General features: G+C 44.3%; 1 protein-coding gene across 1 annotated transcript in view; it reads left to right on the top strand.

Annotated features, from left to right (window-relative positions):
• The first annotated feature begins 663 nt into the window (after positions 1-663).
• The window catches only part of LOC111235255 (leucine zipper putative tumor suppressor 2 homolog), a 35,505-nt gene continuing 17,247 nt past the window's right edge, over positions 664-18,921 (top strand). Inside the window, exons 1-6 of the mRNA XM_022763655.1 lie at positions 664-932; positions 14,157-14,786; positions 16,196-16,858; positions 16,968-17,090; positions 17,415-17,561; positions 17,873-18,388. Of these exons, the coding sequence (XP_022619376.1) occupies positions 14,190-14,786; positions 16,196-16,858; positions 16,968-17,090; positions 17,415-17,561; positions 17,873-18,388 (2,046 nt within the window). The 5' untranslated portion in view covers positions 664-932; positions 14,157-14,189. The remainder of the gene's footprint in view (positions 933-14,156; positions 14,787-16,195; positions 16,859-16,967; positions 17,091-17,414; positions 17,562-17,872; positions 18,389-18,921) is intronic.

Below are 18,921 nucleotides of genomic sequence, written 5' to 3'. Positions count from 1 at the left end.
CCTCTTAACCGCTTTAAGATTTGACCTTCCCCTCATTTGTTCCCTGCTTTCTGTTACCTGCTGAACAATGCTCCTGCTCACTTTCACGTGCACAAGAGAGCACACAGCATGTGCAAGTAGAAAGATGAGCGCAAACATGTTATTTTACCTCATCTGGGTCAATTGACCCACCCCCCTCCCTCTCAATCTCCCCTTCCCTCTGTACTGACTTGATGTAGTCATTCTCTGTTGTTAATTGTACAATAAAGTGTAACAGTGCTATTATTCAGCCACGGGACAGATGCAGACAATTGGGGTAAGATGAGGTGTTCTCCTGACGCCTGTGGGCAGTTTTGCTTTTACACACCCACTAAACCGAGATAGTGGATTAAATTTCTAAAAACGTTAAGTCTGACGCAGAATTGTGTTGATGCAGAGAATATGTGTGAAAGAGAAGGGAATGGATGAAGCTCAGGCTAAAAAGAGAAGGGGGAGGAGAAAGAGAGGCAGAGGAGAGTAATGTGTGTGTATGTGTGTTAAAAGAGGGAAACTAGAGGCAGGGGGGCTGGCAGACAAAAGTGAGAGAGGGGAGGGAGGAATGAAGAGGAGGAGGTGGGGAAGGCGGTGCTAAGGCAGACGGCAGGGAAAGAAAGCTGAGAAGAGGAACAGTGGAGTGAAGTGAGAAGAGAGAGGAGGAGGAGGAGAGGACAGGACAGGAAAATAAGGGGGCTTCCATTTGAAAGTCCTCGTGTCAGGATATGAAGTCCTGGAGCAGTGCAGAGGCAACGGGAGGAAGCTGGAGCGTTGTAGAGAAGAGGTAGACGACAGGGGGAAAAAAGGAAGAGAGACAAGGAGAATCTGAGGCAACAGAGACTGGAGTGTTTTTCTTTTTTTATTTCTTTTCCAAGAGAGACGGAGACAAGTGGAGGCAGCGATGCAGAGCTCTCACTGGGGTGAGTGAGGAAGAGTGTGTGTGTGTGTGTGTGTGTGTGTGTGTGTGTGTGTGTGTGTGTGTGTGTGTGTGTGTGTGTGTGTGTGTGTGTGTGTGTTTGTGTGTGTGTTTGTGCATGTGTCTGCATAAGTGTGTGCGATCTTAAATTCTCCAAACTCAGACTCTCTTGATCCTGCTCTTTATTCAAGCTTGGCTTCGTTTACATGAATGCAAATTTGCCTGAGGAAACTTTGTATTCATGAGCACCGTGCGTCAGTGTGAAGCCACTTAAGAGGGTGTCAACTGCGGAAATGCCATTAATGGAAGGTGTGTAACGGAAAGATTTGAGACAAAAGTTGTTTGGCAGGCACATTCACACAGAAACACTGATTTTAACAGGATTGGAAACTAGTTGGAGGAATGCTAGTGGAGGCCAAAAAGTTGGTGATTTGGATACACTGAGATGTGAATGGTGAAATAATGACAAAGAATCCCTGGAAAACTTGGTTTCCTGTCATTTTGCCAGAGATTGAAGGCAGCTGGATGATTCAGTGTCAGCTGACTGGCTTTGACTTGAAGTTAGTTTCCTGAAGTTGTTAGGGCTCTAAATGAGCCTGGAGACGTTTGGTCTGCACAAGCAGGGGCAAACAGACCCAGTAGCTCAGATCTGTTGAGGTGGGATGATGAGTTTTTGGTGGTGTGTGTGTGTGTGTGTGTGTGTGTATATGTGTGTGAGCCCAGGTTTTTCTAATCCTGACCCTGGGTAATCTGCTCATTACAGACTGTTGGGGTATTGATTTGAAATTTCAGCCTGTAGAAAAGCTGTTCCACCCTCTGGACAGTTGGCCTGGAGGAGGAAGAAGGAGGAGGAGGAGGGTGATATTCAATCTGTCTGTACACACACACACACACACACACACACACACACACACACACACACACACACACACTCACTCACGTTGAAGATAAGAAAAAGCATGAGGCAGCAAACACACTTCTACCAAAGCAGACAATTAGGCTGCTTCTCAGAAGTGTGACCCGTACAAAATATGTTTTCATCCAGAAGACTCACAGGGAATCTGTAAGTTTCTTTTGATGACGAAGCACTCTTGCAGACACAGGCCGCCGCTGTTTCTCTTCTGTCTTCCCTACACGTGTAATTACAAGACTCCTCATGCGCCTTGGGCCACATATTGTAGTTTCTCATCAAGTTTGTTATGGCCCGAGAGTGATGTGTCAGCAGATATGTTTATAGCCTGAGCGGTTAGAGGGGCCGTCCATTCACTCAACTCTTTGTAGTAGCTGCCTGTTTGACCGTGTCATGTTCAGGTTTCATTTGAGAGCACGCTGGGAGAAGACTGTAATTACCCAGACTGGATTTTGGCAGTTAGGGTAGGACTGACGTTTCACTCCATAAAGACAGCAGCTGTAAATGGGCAGGTGTCGAGACGCAAGCGCTGACGTAAAGTTTGACTTCTGAGATAGAGGGGAGTGAGAGTGGGGACAGAGACGGAGAGGGTGGGTTACCTCATCTGCTCTGAACAAAACAAATGAGGTAAATGTGTGTTGCAGGTTACATACGTAACCCTTTCCAGCTGCGTTGACTCATGCTTCCTGTGTGTGCGTATGGTGTGTATGTGTACAGCATTAAGAGATAGTAAAGTAGCTCCAAGTAAAAGGCAGTGAGACTTCTGTTTGTTCTCTTTCTCCTTTGGTTTTTCCTCCCTGTCGTCCACCATTGTTGGGCTGAAGGTTGGTTCCATCTTGGATGTAGTTGGTAAAATACACCTTTCTGAATCTATCTACGATTTCTCTTTGATTGTCCATTGTGCCTCTTTCTGACACAACAGTCATCTGCAAATGAAAAAAAAAAAACTGGTGACGTGTACAAACACATGCTAAGTAGATACACAACCAAACGCCTATTAAATGCAACATTTGTGGGAGGCTACTTGTGACAGAAAAGGAGAGACTGACAAGTCACTCACTGAAATATTTATCTACCATCCATCATAATAAAGTAAGCACTTTTTTTTTTTTAAGTAAGGGTTTTTGTTTTTACTTCTGCAGCTGCAAAAGAAAAAATGAGCAAGGACACGGTTAATGAAAGTCACCGAGCAGTGACAAAATATGTGGTGAAATTCTGACACCCGTTAGGCACAGCAGAATCTTTGTGGTGTAGTAGTGATACTGAGTGAAATCAAATTGCCCCACCAAACAAACAAACAAACAAACAAACAAACCCAAAACGATTGGATAAAGAATTCAAAAGCATTCAGATTGGATAAGCGGATTCTGAACTGGATTCAGATTCGAGCTCCATTATTTTCCAGTGATCCTGTCGAGCTAAATCTTATGCCAGGTGTTTATGTAAAGCCTTGAGTTGAGAAGCACGGTGGAACACTGAAGGAGGGAGACAGAGAGAGAGAGAAAGAGAAAGAGAAAGAGAGAGAGAGAAACATAGGAAAACAGAGAGACAGCGAGAGATTAGAAGTCGGCCTGGCCTCTGTTCAGTTTGCTGAATGAGTGTTTTCCATGCCAGTCTGTCCCCCCCTCCATCTTTCTCGAGTTTACAGCGGCGCGGACAATATGTCTGAAAACGTCTGCACATGTGCATCTAGTGCCATGTCAGATATTTTCTCAGATGAGTGGAAGTGAATTATACATGGAGGCTGGCACAGTTTAACTGAGGCGTCGCTGCTTATGTAATAGCTGCTGTGGAACTCATTTGCCTTGGCTGTATTTAGTAACACTGGTGTGTGTGTGGGTGGCATTATATGTGTTAAATTCTGCTTCTTCAATGATCACTGATTTCACACTGAAGCCGTGACACCTTTGCTGAAGCGTTTAAAAAAAAAAAAAAAAAAAATGCTGAGCCATGTCAGATATTGTAGCCTACTTTTCCCTCAGTGAAGCCTGGTAGTAAATAAACCACTCTCCTACAATGATACGTCCTATCACTACCACCGCCTCAATCTCCCTCACATTATGGGTCACGTTGTCAGTCAAAGTGTGGTTGCTTTCAGTGTGAGATAACAGGCTCTTTCTCTCTGCTCTCTGCCCTCTGTTACACTGAAACAATGGCTCTCCACTGTTCATACAGCCAAAGCAGCAGGGGGGGAAGGAAGGCAACTTTAGGAGGGAAAACTTTACTCTTCTCTCCACTGTTGGGACAATGAGAAGTCAGAACAGCCTGACCATCAGGATTTTCTAAAATATACTCCAATAAACACCATGCTAAGAGAAACTGACCTGCTCCTGCACTGATAAGAAATTGTAGCTGCCCCCGGTTATTGTATTAAGTCCATGGTCATTGATCCTGGCAAACAGTAGTCCACTGGCCAGACTAATCCCTGTGTCTCTACCACTGGCATTCTTGGTATTTCCAGTGTCTGCGGGTCTGACCACTGACCGCCACTGGATAACTGTCAGTGGCTGGAAAACCTCCTGGAAAATCCAACTTTTTGGAGGGGACCAGGAATGTCAGCCATCTTTTCCTTTTTCACATACTGTTGCCTCAGTTTCCTCCAGTGCCAGCTGACTGTAAACCAACTTCAGCTCGACTGCTATTAAAGGCTGGGTACAGCATCTTAATACGTTCTGGCACAGACTGAAATGTGTCCATAGCACCTAGTATCCCAATAAAACATTTTCATATTCTTTGATCAGATAGCTCCTGCTTTAACTCAAGTTTATCAATTTTAGGTGTTTTTAATTAGGAAAGGTTCTTGCACAGCTGCTTGTATCTACAATTTGTCATTTTCACACTTTGGTTTTTGTACAGATTTAATTTAATTAGTGAGCTGTAGAGGTGGTCAATCTTTAAGATAAACTAAGTTAACCAGCTGCTGGCTGTAGCTTCAAATTTAGCACACAGACATAAGAGTGGTATCAATCTTTTTATCTAATCTATCCAAGAAAACAAGTAAGTGCATTTCCCAACTGTTCCTTTAATATTTGAGAATTGTAGCTTTTTTTGTTTAATGAAAAACATGTTAAAAAGGTACTGAAATAAAGTGTTATTTTGGTATTGGTACTGACACTCTGCTCTGGTGTCAAAAACTGCAGAATGATTCCCAGCCTTTGTGCTGTTAAAACGCAATAGGAACATTGAGGTGACAGCTTTACTTTTGATGGATACAGTAATTTGGTTCTTACAGCATGGCTAAGCTTGACATGGGCAAAGATTTTACCTTGACAAAATATGTATGCTACCTCAGTTGTTTTAGTGAACTAATGCTCTTGTAGAGAAACTAATAGGGCGGCGCACAACTCATTTCAAACCGGACCCATAAGTAAGCATGTGACTGGCAGTTTGTGTCCCCAAATGTGTCCCCAAATGACTATAGTGTTTTCACAAGGCTGTGTCGCTACTTTCATGTCATTGACATCTACTGCTTCCCATTTCAATAGATAGCTGGCTGCTCTCTCTGTCAACCCCCACTGGGACTTTGTGAGTTTCTCTGCAGTTATATGTGTGTGCAGTAGAAAGAGAGAGAGAGAATCTAGGCTTCAGTCACCCCACTCTCCGGCAGCCTCTTAGGTCCGAATTGAGGCCAGATGCTTTGAGATGCTAAAGAGCCAACCTGCCCGCTGTCAGACTGTCAGACACGCACACATGAGACTCACTCCCTCATTCACCTATTCACTCACTCTTTCTCTTTCTTCCTTCCTTCCCTCCCTTTCCCACTATTCCTGCCTATCTCATTTCGCCTTGTGCATGGCCTCTGCTGCCATGGCAACGCCTCCAAACAGAGCTAGAAGCTAAAGTCTGCAACACCAACAAGTTGGTTGTAAAAGAAGAGGAAGGGAAAAAAAGCTGGACTAGGGGAGGACCTGTTGCCAATTACTCATGCACAGACTCACTTTTCAGAAACCTTATTTCTTCCTTTGTTTCACCAGAGAAAAACCTGGCTTAATAAAGTCAGAGCCCCGCAGCAGTCTGGACGCTCGAACTCACAACTTTTGTAAAGATACAATGTCAACCATGTTACTTTGCCAAAGAGGGCAATGTCTCTCTGGTTTGAGTGAAACAAGATTTGGCACTGAGGCGAAGGGTTAATGAGGACTGAGTAGGTTTGTATGCACTCAGTTCAGCAATCTCAAACACACACACACACACACACACACACACGCACACACACACACACACACACACACTGTAGGACTTTAAAAGCAAGCCATGTGGGGGTAGGTGACAGTGAGTGGCCACTCAGACAGACAGTCATTGTGTTGGAATGGAGGCATAATATAACCTCAGGTCTTCTGGCAAAACATTAAAAGACTTCTCTCATTTTACAGTGGGGTCGGCTGACTTCATTACAATACCATTTTCTTGCCCGTTTGAAGTTTAATTGTGGAGTTTCAGTGAGTAGATGCGTGACAAATAAATGGGAGAGTAGATTAGGTGCGGACTTATTGCCTCGCTGAGGTATTGTGTGTGTCAGTGTGTTTCTGCCTTGCCCGTACTTGTGGATTTTCTTTTGTTAGCAGCCAGCGAGGATTATTGTGACTCACCTAGCCTGTTGATTTTCTCTCTGCCTCACTCTTTCTGTCTGTCTTTCTCACTCTCTCCAGCCACTAGGATCACTGGTCTCAGGATTAATCAAGGCCACCCAGGCTCTATATATCAAAGTGCTTTATTTTGGAAACTTAAAATGACTACTGTTTTCGTGACCAGCGTAACTCCATTGTGCAGTGAGCACTCATCCAAGAAGAATAAACATTATACAAAGACATTTTTTAATGAATGGTTCTGATTATCACTCCCTTACTGATATTTTTGTCCTCATCCATACAGCACCTGCTGTGATCGGATGATTTTATACTTTCCACCTGTTGCTCTCATCTTCACACTGGCTTTGCATTCGGTTAGTCACGCTGCGGTGTTGCTATTAAAGAAGGGGGAAGATGAAAATCTAGCTGCATAGACCAGTGAGCAGGAGGGGGGATGGAAGAGGAAAGAGTGACAGGAGAGCAGTGGAGCAATAATCCAGCACAGGACGCAAGGAAGAGAGGAAATGGGTGGAGTGGAGGAAGGAGGTGAAAAACCCTAAAAACATGCCAGCTCATCAGGAAGATGTCACCTTTACCATTCGGTAAAGCTTCTCTAATTAGAATCAAATGACTTTTAATATGGAAGGGGTCACTGGTTGATTCCCCACAACTTGATTCAGTGTCACCACCAGCTGTCAGTTGTCTTCAACGAAAAAACTCTAAAATCTGACTGAACACAACCTGCTAATATCCAAACAAGAGACAGACACAGTTAGCGAGTAGCTGGTGAACATAATGGAGCATTGAGCAGCTAAAGACACAGATTATCACATGAATGATAATGTGGCTACAGGTACAGGTTTAAGTCAACAGATGCCAACCATTTTCTCGTTCCAGCCTCTCCAATTCAGTTTTTCTCTCCTTCATGTCATTGTATTGTTGGTTCAGTAGATTACACAATAATGAAAATAAGCATTAGTTTCAGCCCTTCTTTTATTCATTATGTTTTGTAACAGATATATGGGCAGTGGTTACACTTACTATCCTGATATTGAGAATGCAGATCAGTTTGATTTGTTGGGTTGCTTGTGTCTTCGTTGGCTCTTACTGTAGATCTCTTGCTGCTGCAAGGGGTGACAACATGCACCCATAACCACCTTGGTTTTACAAGACTGAGGACCCTTCTGCTTGGTTTGTTTTCACAGTTGTAGCACACAGCAACTGAAACTCCTGCAAATGCAGCCATGGTCAAAAGGCCACAGTGCAGATTTCAGCTGTCATTTCTCTCCTCTTTTTCCTTTATCGTCATAATATCTGAAAGAGGCACATATATGAAAGCGAGATCAGAAACAAGGGAAAAGAAAATTCACTCAGGCCGTCATCAGAGGCATGTTCGGTACTCAGCAGTAGAGGAGATGGTTTAACAATGTCTCCCTTCACATTTGATTTTGAGATCTTAAGGTGCTCAGACCCCGGTGTCTGTGTGCTCTCCAAATAATGACCAAATAGGATTATAGTTGCCTAGTTTTCCCAGGAGCTCAGGCCTCTTTGGAGCCTCTCTTTGGACTACCTGGTATTGGAATTCCCCTAAACCCCCGACCATCAACCCCACCCACCCTGCCTTTGTGTCCGCGCCCCTAAACCCCCGTCTTTTTCTTCTTTCTTCTTGTTGCTTTCCTAACTCCGTCCTGAGCCCAGCAGAGTCTCCGGAACAGCTTGGAGGTTGCGTGTGATTGCAAGGGGCGATCTGCTGCTGCGGAATAATGGGCTTCCTCTCCTGGGTAATACTGGCGTTATTAACAGACTTATCATAACGGGATTATTTCCCCATCACAGACCCCACTTCTGGATCTTGTTAGAGAGATACCTGGGAACTTCTTTCTTCTGTCAGTCCTGCTCTTACTCATCCTCGGCCAGTTGGTGCCATGTGGAGGGTGAACACAACCACTTGGTTTATTTCCAGTACCTCTCAGAGCTAGTGAGAGGCTGCCTTTAAGCCATTCAGCATCATTTAATAGTTTTATAGTGTCAGGATGTGTTGTAAAGTGCCCCTGGTTTGACCCCATAATAGCTGGCTGCAACACTACAGCAGTTTATTTTTGAACATTGACTCAAATACCTTGCTGAGAGAAACGCCTCATGAAAGACTATCAGAGTGATTTCAGGCACTTGAGATGTTTTCTATTTTTAGTGACGATGACTGGTTTCTCTCTGCCTGTCTTGTGCAGCTGACAGCAAAAGAGGATGCGTGTAATGAGGAAGGTGGAGGAAGCAATGAGGGCGGATGGAGAGATGGTAAAGGTATTTTCACGTTGTCAGAGGAATGCAGCCAAGGAGAGGAGGAGGGCTTCAATAACTTTTAAGAAATAACCAGTGAACAACATCAGAGGGCGAAATTAGCTTTTGAGATTTGTTGCCCGAGTAGCCAGAACAAAACCAGACCCTTGGAGGTCATAAGGGTGGGAGGAGAGAATCAAACCAGCTCCCCTCCACTCATCAGGGGGTCACAGGGTTAGGGCTGTGGGGGTCACGGTTGACGGTCTCAGAGGGTTGTTAATTCTATTATGCCTGCCTGAGAGGTCCTTGTCAGGGCTGGGAGTGAAGAAGAGGTGGGGATGGCTGGATAAAAAGGTGAAATGAGGTTGTGAGGCGTAATTATTTTGGCATGGGAAGTGATCACATACTGCACATATCTTTATCTCCTTGACTCATGTGTACTCATCAAGTCTGTCTCCTTTCTTTAACTCCCTTCACTCCCTGACAAGTCCTTACAGACAAGCTCACAGTTTAGTCAATATGGAGTCAACTGGTAGGAACTTAACCACCCTGCTGACGGATCAAATAATGAGACCAACCCTATATTTACTGTACATACCAACCCCTCAGTGCCCCATGTAGGGCTTTATGATAGGACCATCTACATCTTTGCTGCCCTCCTCACCTCGTAAGCCTCAACACTCCACTGCTTCTTTTTGGTTTTTGCATTTTTCAATTTCTACATCGAGAGAGAAGGCAAAATCCAAAAGCCTTACTTTCTCACATTCAGCTTATCACTACCTATAATGGGCGTAGCTGTCAGAATGCCTGTTTTGAAGAAGTACAACTAAAGGCATCAGTATGCTTCAAACAAAGTGCTGGTTGGAGCTTTGAAAGGTGTCTGAAAAGCCCCTCCTGCCACCGCTCTCCAATGCCACAATTTGGAGTTGGGTGGGGCTGCAGCTACCAGCCTCATGAAACTAACAATCTGAAATGTCCACTTTACACTGTAAAAGCAGCTTTTCCATCATTTCATCATTTGAAGCTTCTGTTAAGGCGTCATTGTGCCGACAATTTTTGTAGACAGCTCGATTACTCACATGTCCCTCGCGCTAAATGCTGGTAAATGTGGATCCAAGTGTGTGTTTACGTCTATTTTCTTCCATTTTACTACAGTGATTGTGTCTTGGTGCTGCTAAAACGTGAGCGACCTATAAATCAATACTGTGCCTGAACACCTCCTGTGTAGACACACACAGAGCACTGCTGCTGCCCTGCTGACGTGCTGCTCATGCTGCACCTCCTGTGTAGACATGCGTGTTAGACATTTCCGAGGAATCTGGCAACAAAACTCTGTCTGATCTAATCCTTTGATTAAGTTGTGTTTCAGTAAACAAAACAAAACCCCCTGTCTTTTTTGGCATTTATTTCTGAGACTAGAGACTTCATTTGGGACTTTCATGATTGATGTGCCCCTTGATGCATCCATTGTGTGTGTATGGATGTTCACATACATGCACTGTGTGTGTGTGTGTGTGTGTGTGTGTGTGTGTGTGTGTGTGTGTGTGTGTGTGTGTGTGTGTGTGTGTGTGTGTCTATGAGTGTCAGTTTGTATGATTGTGTTAGTCCTGGCAGACTGTGTGCAGCCATAGCTGGCGTGGATTATTCCACTTGGCCAGACAGATTTGAGCTTGGCACGACAGGATCAGGATATGTGTCCCCTCTCTTTCTGTCCTCGCAGGCAACTAACACTGATAATACTATCTGCAAATGGAAGGCTTAATCTGCTGCCACTTATTGTGTTAGTAATATGTATCCATGTTTCTTACACTAAAAATAGTGCAGCAACCAAGTGAGGCTATTATTCATTTCTTCAAAGATTGTGTTGATAGGCGTGTGAGCATTGTGATCATGAGACAGCAAAGTGACTAGATTTCAAACGCTTTTAGATGTGATACACAGATGCCTGCTCACTGGGTTCACATGAGGACATTCAGGAAAATCACAGAGCAGCTGCAGACGGTGATGACCGTGACTCATTTTCTCTCCCCCTGTCTGTATCGTCCTCAGTTTCTACTAAATCTGTTCTCTTTTTTCTCCTCCTGCCTCGTTAATGTCATTGACAATTAGCAATGGCTTCACCAGAGATATAGAGTGTATTTAATGAGTGATGAGCCTTCACTGGCGGGGGGGGTCTGGAAACCTGCTCCCCCAGGAGAAATATGTCAAATAAACAGCTGTAAAGTGGCTGCGGTTAATGAGTTTTGTGAGTGAGAACAGGCTGAAAAATCAATAAATAATTCGGCTTCACTGTTGCAAAGAGGATTTCTTTTAATTGTTGTAAGTTTGTACGTAAAGTAAATATCACATTTTAATATTGCAAATAGTAAAGATTATTTATTTAATGATTTCAACATAATTACAGCAATACAATTTATGATAAGATGATTAGCTCTGTAATGCATAACCGACTGTAAATCTATTTACCACATAATGTTTTTCACCAATGGATGAGATGTTAAGCACAAATCACATTAGAAACAGTCAGCTAGAAGCGTGGTAATTAATATTTCATACTTAAGTTAAAGTATCTACAGTCAGAAAAGCACAGCTGTAAATTATAAAATGAATGACGGCTGAATTCCATCATTAACGGTTTGTGCTTAGGCGCAGTTAAGTGTGTTTACATGCTAACATTTACTAACTGCAATACAAGGAGGACCTGCAGCCTGGAATCACAGCTGCCTTTATTTTTGGTAGACATGTTACTACATTTTATTAGAGGTCTTCCTTAGCTACATTTAGTGCTCCATCTATTGCATTTATTTATTTTTGTTCGGTATCCAGCACCTATCCCACTGTAGTTGTGTGGATGTGCACAGGGGCATAAAGGTATAAAATGAACTAAAGATAAAAAATAAAAGTAACTTAAGGTTCTTAACTTAAGTTCCCTCGTTCACGGAGAAAGCCTCCATGATCCTGTCTGGAAGATTCTGACCATGGAAGAAGTTAACCAGCCTCCTCCTCCTCCTCAGCTCGGAGGCGTCCACTCCTTCCTCCTCTTCCTTAGCATCCTCAGACCCCACAGTGGCCCCGTGTTCTTCCACTATGTTCTTCCTCTTCTTCTTCTTCTGTGGTGTAGCACCATCGTCCCTCTCCAGCAACCTGCTGAGAATGCTCATCACCTGGTCGGACATTAGCTGAGCATACCGACTGATGATGTCGTCATACTGACCTTTCTCTCGGGAGTGTGGACACAGTCGTCTTTGCTTTCTCTGTGTAGTCCTTCTCTCCCTCGTCCACGGCTTCTCTGTAGCAGGTGAGAAACTCTTGCAGTTTCTCCTGCAGAGCGACCTTCACCTCTGTCGCAGTATAGTCGACTCGCTCCTTGATTTCTTCTTCTTCTGGCATATGTCCTTTACACCATTGACCATGATGTCCAAAATGTCAGAGGCAGCAGAATCCAAGGTGGGCAGGCTTGATCTGTGTGGACCGGTCATCAGGCTGAAGCTTCGTGGGGAGAACAAGGCCTTGGCAAGAAGGCCCTTTAGTACCTGAAGGCAGGATCCATGAAACTCTGACAGGTCGCTGCTGACCTTCTCTGAGGACATGCGTAATGGATAAGGCTTCAGCTGCTGAGGGCGGGGCTTACGCTCTGCACACTCTGAGTGTTGCTCGCTTATTTTGGTGGCGAGGTCTTTCCAGATCCTGGCAGACTTCCTCTCTTTGTCCTGACGGTGGCTCATGCTGTCAGCGACGGCGGCAAACATCACTTCCTGAGTTGTTGTTTCCAAGACAGCGTCTACGTCCTGACCTGCTGCCTCCTCTCTTACATTGGCCAGAGTCTTACCTGCCGATGCCAACGCCTTCATAGCAGCAAACGTGACCTCTGACCCTTCGGTCTCTGTATTGTCCTGGCTCTCAGCAGCCAGCACACGCAGACCCTGGTTCATCACTACACCTCCCAGCATGCTCCTGACTGACAGCTGGAAGGAGGAACTGCCCAATATTTGGGCCAGTTAAGTCTGAGACAGAGACTGACTCACTGGATCCACCATCCTGTCCAGGAAGCTCTGCCACTCTTGATAGTCCAGGCTGCTGATGAAGGACTGGAGCATGTCCACGTCCTCGTCGGCGGTCTGAACCTGGTCGGTTTCTCTCTCTACTCTGTAGTTACAGGTATGAGATAAACTGGATTAAGAAGATGCCCCCCTTAGAACAATGTCTGTTTTCTTTTAAAATATGTACATTTTGAATATCAATATTTCGATGGAGCATTAGGGAAAAAATTAATTAATTAGAGAAAAAAAGGTTGCAGTATTATGAGAAAAAAGTTCTAATATTATGAGATTTAAAAATGTAAAATTTCGAGAGAAAAAAACGAATTTTTAGGACTATTACAAGCAACCAATAAAATGGGTGAAAGGACACTGGCTTTCACTGGCAGCCTGAGCGCCTTCTGGCAACTGCTGTTTATCTGTCTAACAACAGAATAGACTCACTTTCTTGCACAATCTTTTCTGTGTCCTGATGCTTATGATGATTGACTGAACTATAACTGTCTCGATTGCACTGAAAGCACAAACTGTTCCTCTTCTCGCTCCGATTTCAGGTCTAAATCTCACACACTGTCACACACTGATGGAAAGTGAAGACAGTGAGTCATCACATCAGTGATGTCTCTTCTTCTGTGGCGGTGCAGGAAAAATGTAGTCTAATGCTGATTTACAGTTAAACTTCACAGCACTTTGAGGACATGAAGTGTATGAAAATATGGGACAAATTGTGTCCCATATTTGGAAAAAATATTTGGAAAAAATAACATGGAAAAAATACAACTTCATGGCAAACTCAATTCATAAACTTTACTGAGTAATACCAGCCACTGGTCAGTAATAGCTCTGAGTTTAAACACTGTCTTTTTCTTATGTCTGGAAATAAATCCTGCACTTTTTTTTACTGTCTACTTAGAAAAATCAATGACAAACTTCTGAATTGATCATCTACAACCCTGATAGTTCATAGTCATTATAGCCATTGGTGACTCCACACTCTGGTGAAATATTTTAAAGACATTTTTCTTGTAGGTGTCAGTTTTCATTGTATCGTCTCTTCATCTTTATGTGTGGCAGTGCAGCAACTATCCACGCTGCTGTAGTGGATTTTCACTGTTGTCCCCACAGTGCAGCTCTGTGCAGAAGCCCCTGCTGGGTGCTGGTGCCAGCCTTGTGTATGTTCTGATTCCTGAGTCTATGTCAAATTTTAAATCAGTCAGAAAAGGCAATATAAATTATTTGAGAGGGCTACATTAAATTTTAGGGGGCTAAATGGCCTTAAAGTTGGCTATGATGTCTTTTGAATATTGAATGAAAAACTCTGTATGCATGAATACAACTCTTCAACAGAGCACATGTAATAGTCATATCTGTTGCATCCAGAGTATGAATTAAAAATCTTATTATAAAGTCCTTATTTTCTCTCTCTCTCTCATCAGGGTGTGTGGTGTGTCTGACGCCGTCGGGCTGCCATGGCTTTGGTTCAGGCACTACCTTTAACCGTGACTGACCACCCCAATCCAGGCCTCGAAGTCCAGCAGTGCCGGCCGCTATCATCCCACTCCCCCTCAAGCCCCTGCTCTGGCCCCTGTGGGCCCTGTAGCTCCGGGACAGCCATGGGTTCTGTCAGCAGTCTCATATCGGGCCGGACGTACCAGGAGAGACACTGCCGGGCTGCCAGCGAGTTCACCACCAAACCACGCCGCTCCACGCCGGCTACCAGCTGCTTCCGGCTTCAGGATAACACCCTCCGCAGCGGGAGCTCCTTAGAGCAGCTGCTGGTCATCAGCAACCAAACGCAGCCTCAGGCCCAGGTTCTGCCTCCACCGCTGCCCACCAAAAAGCAGCCTCGGCCTGGTAATTCTGCTGGAGCAGTAGGTGGTGGCACTAATGGGAACTTTGGGTATGTGAACAATGAGGTGGTGGTTGGAGACTGGAACGACAACCTGGTGGTGGCGGCTGCAAGCCCCTGCAGTGACTCGGAGGACCAAAGGGACAACAGGACTCTGAACGGCAACATTGGAGGGCCTCCTCCCAAACTCATCCCAGTGTCCGGACAGTTAGAGAAGGTAAGAGGAGAAGATTGTAGAGCTAGACCAAAAAATTAGCCAAGTCTAGTTTATAGCAGATATGTCGGCATGGGTTTATATGTTGGTTTATAAGTAACAACAACATGTGGTGTCTCTGTTACATAGTTTTTCCACAACAGAGCAATAACAAGATTTTCCTGGTCATATATTTTTTTAAATAAAAGGATCCATAACAAGATTGCTGTTTATGTCAGGAGTTTATGTTTAAAAAAATACTTTGGACACATATACCTTTTATATATATGTTGGCCTCTGAAATCCTGTGTTGGTCTGGCTATACTAGATTGTGATGTATTTACACTTATAAATCCAAGAGCCCAACCAATACATCAGTTTGGCCAATGTTATTGTCCGAAGCAAGAAAAAGGAGTAAAAAAATGCTAAAGATGTGTTTATGGTTATGGAAAAATTTCTTGACCTTTGGCAAAATATCTGAACTGAAGGTCCACTTAAAAACTTTTTACTGAGTTTTCAACCACATCAAAAGTTGATATATGTCATCCAATCTTTTAAACTCTTAAACCTCAATTTTCTGTATCCGCCATGACTGTACTCAACATACATTTGGGGCAATAGAAAGGTATAGAAAGTAGAAACACTACCTCACTGAAAGTATTTGAGTGTCCCTACTGGGTGCATAAGTGCTCTTGTGTAAGTGACCATGACGTCTGACCTGATGATATTTATAGGAAAGTGTTTTCTTTAATTACAGCTCGAGATTACACACTGGCATTAAATATCATAGCAAGGACTTTTTTCTCTGCTCTCCCAGTAATACACACTGTACTCATCAAACATTAACACATACATGAGCGTTTCTACAGCATGTGCTGACGTGTTTTACAGCAGATTACCTCGCCTGCCTAATTGGGTATTTATTACCATCGATCCAGAGGGAAGCTTAATCACTGGCCTGACAGGCTCAGATGGATCGTTTGACAGCTACTCACCTTGCAGACACATCATGATGAATGTCAGAGCTCACTTACATTCAATGACGTAATTACTGAGCCATGAGGAAGACTGTTAAGAAAAATGCTTATAGAACATTTGAGGAGTTTTTTACCCACTCCATCTTTGTCTCGTCTCTTCCTCTTCTATCCTCCCTCCTCTTTGTTTCTCTGCCCTTTAATCAGATTTTCTCTGTCCTCTCCTCTTTCACTTTCTCCCTCTATCTTAGATGATAGGAAACTCATTAAGAAAATTGCCTAATGAAGGCCATGAATATCAATTAAACCAAATTAAACTAATCTGAGCCTGGAGGGGTGACCTGCCAGCGTATCACTCACCCTTCTCTAATGAGTTTTATTCAGCCGTTTCTAATTAGCACAGCTTAGTTCTTATCAATTACTAATGCTGTTTTTTTAAAAATAATTTTTCACTTTCAGAACATGGAGAAAGTGCTGATCCGTCCTACAGCGTTCAAACCTGTCGTTCCCAAGAATCGTCACTCTGTGCAGTACCTGTCACCACGACCAGGGGGCAGCAGTCTGTCAGAGAGCCAGGCCAGCCTCAACCTCCTGCTGCCCCTCGGAGGATCTAGTAGCGCCAGCGCCACGAATGGTAACGGAGGGAGCAGCAGTTCTGGCTCTGAAGGTAAACGTAACTCCTACAGTGGCGGTCGCAATGCTCGGAACAGCCAATCCTGCTCCATGTCAGATTCAGGGAGGAACTCCCTTTCCAGCCTCCCTACTCACAGCAGTACAGGCTACAGTTTGGCCCCCAGTGAGGGCTCCAGCTCCGGGTCTGGCTCCGGGGGTCAGCTGGAGCCTGTCACAGGCCTGGGCCGAAACACATCAGGTGGAAGTGGGAACCATGGTCACACTAACTCAGACAGTGGACGTTCCTCATCCAGCAAGAGCACAGGCTCTGGGTCTCTAAGTGGGCGCGGGCAGCCCCTGTCAGACAGCGGGTCCTGTGGCCATTCGCCACCACCGGTGGAGGGCTATGAGGCGGTGGTGAGGGAGCTGGAGGAGAAGCTGAGGGAACGAGACCTGGAGCTCCAGCAGCTCAGGGAAAATCTGGACGAGAATGAAGCTGCTATCTGCCAGGTGAGACGTAAAGACATTCACCTCACCACACTGACCAAGCCTCCAAATAAACAACTTGATATGCTGTCGGTACAGATGTGGAACTCACCCATGTCTTTTGCTCTGAAAGGTGTATGAGGAGAAGCAGCGTCGCTGTGAAAGAGAGATGGAGGAGCTGAGGCAGAGCTGTGCCACGAAGATGAAGCAGGCCTCTCAGAAGGCCCAGAGGGCACAGCAGGTGTTGCAGTTACAGGTACGCTAAGAAACCTCTCAAAACATCTACAGAGATTTATGTGGGGAAAATGGAAAAATCGTACAGGAAAGCAGTTGAAGAGTTAGAAAATTTTCTGAAGTTATATTTTTTTTATTTTTATTATAGTGCAGCAGTTTGTTTTCATTTATTGCAATCAGTCATTTTGTAGGAGTTTAGGAGTTTCTCCATATTATTAATGCTGTCTCATGCTTTAGTGATGAGTCTGGGGATTCGCTCTTTGCGCATGTATGTCTTATTTTGAATCGACATATCTGTCTTAGTGTGTAAAATAGTTTGAAAAGACACATCTCTATGTGTTGTTAGGTCTTTCAACTACAGCAAGAAAAAAAGAAGCTGCAGGAGGACTTCTCCTCTCTGCTGCAGGACAGAGAGACACTGGAAAGGAGATGTGCCACCATCCAGAGGGAGCAAACCCAGCTTGGGCCACGCCTGGAAGAAACAAAGTGGGAGGTGGGTGAGAGTCAGTGATTTAAGGTGCTGACTGTGAGCTGCATCGTCCCTATTTGAGTCTGGCAGAAGACCTTTGCTGCATGCCATTTCCCCCTAATAAAAGCTTAAAATGCCCTCAAAAGAAAGGTATTAAGTCAGAGGTGACACCTAGTAGGTTTTAAATGAACCTCCTAAATTTAATTTATAAGCTTGAAAGGATTTGTGGATTACTTTTAATGAGCAAGCAAATCCAAAATGTCAGTTTGTGATCTGACAATTTATTTTGAGCCTTTCCACCTTTCTCTCAAACTCCCTCTCCCTTGTCCCCTCAGGTGTGTCAGAAGTCAGGGGAGATCTCCCTCCTGAAGCAGCAGCTGAAGGAGATCCAGTCAGAGCTCAGCCAGAAGGCAGGAGACATTGTGGTCCTGAAGGCTCAGCTGAGAGAAGCCCGTTCTGAACTGCAAGCCAGCCAGGCTCGATCCCAGGAGGCCCAGACGGCCATGCGGACGCGATCTCTGGAGCTGGAAGTCTGCGAGAATGAACTCCAGAGGCGCAAGAGCGAAGCAGAGCTGCTCCGGGAGAAAGTAGGCCGTTTGGAAGAGGAGTCATCCCGGCTCCGAGACACCCTGTCCAATCACAGTGGACACTCTTTACCTGGAAATGCAACCATGAAGGGGCAGTGTATGAACCTGTCCCTCCAACAGGGTAGAGGTGTGATAGGAAGGGGTGGTCCCAGTCCCTCTGTGTACCGCGATGGAGAGGAGACTCATCTGGTTTGGGGAGGAGAGAGTGATGAAGCCAAGGCACAGAGGCAGAATGCAGAAGCAGTGTTCGGACTCAGACAACAGGTACACGTTTTTCTGCATCTTTTCCAGGCATAAGTAATGAAAATGAAACACTGCAGCAGTGCAAGTACTATGATACTGTGGTACTTGTACTTCACTTGAGTATTTACATATTATGCTATTTTATAGCTCCACCACATTCAAAGAAACAGTGGTTAAAATCCAGGTCTTTCTGTGTGGACTTTTTGACATTTTATTACTTATTACTATGACATTTTTTTGATGTTTTTATGCCTTACTATATGATGATGTTTTTTGATGTTTTAGGCCTTAGTATAGTATAAAGTTTTTTGACGTTTTATGCCTTACTATTCTATGACATTTTTATATGTCACTACGCTCACATGTTCGTATGGGGTGGCCTGTAGTACAGTGATTACAGTTGTCATCTTCCAGTGAGAAGGTTGTGGGTTTAAACCCAGACTTTGGATCTTTCTTTGTGGAGTTTGCATGCTCTTTGGCATTTTTCAACATTTTTATGCCTTACTATACTATGACATTTTTTAAATTTTTACACCTTATTATAATATGGTGTT

The sequence above is a fragment of the Seriola dumerili genome, unplaced genomic scaffold, assembly GCF_002260705.1.
Source record: "Seriola dumerili isolate Sdu_G_001 unplaced genomic scaffold, Sdu_1.0 BDQW01000478.1, whole genome shotgun sequence".
NCBI lineage: Eukaryota > Metazoa > Chordata > Actinopteri > Carangiformes > Carangidae > Seriola > Seriola dumerili.
Note: the sequence above shows the minus strand (reverse complement) of the source record. Positions and strands in the feature narration are given on the sequence as shown.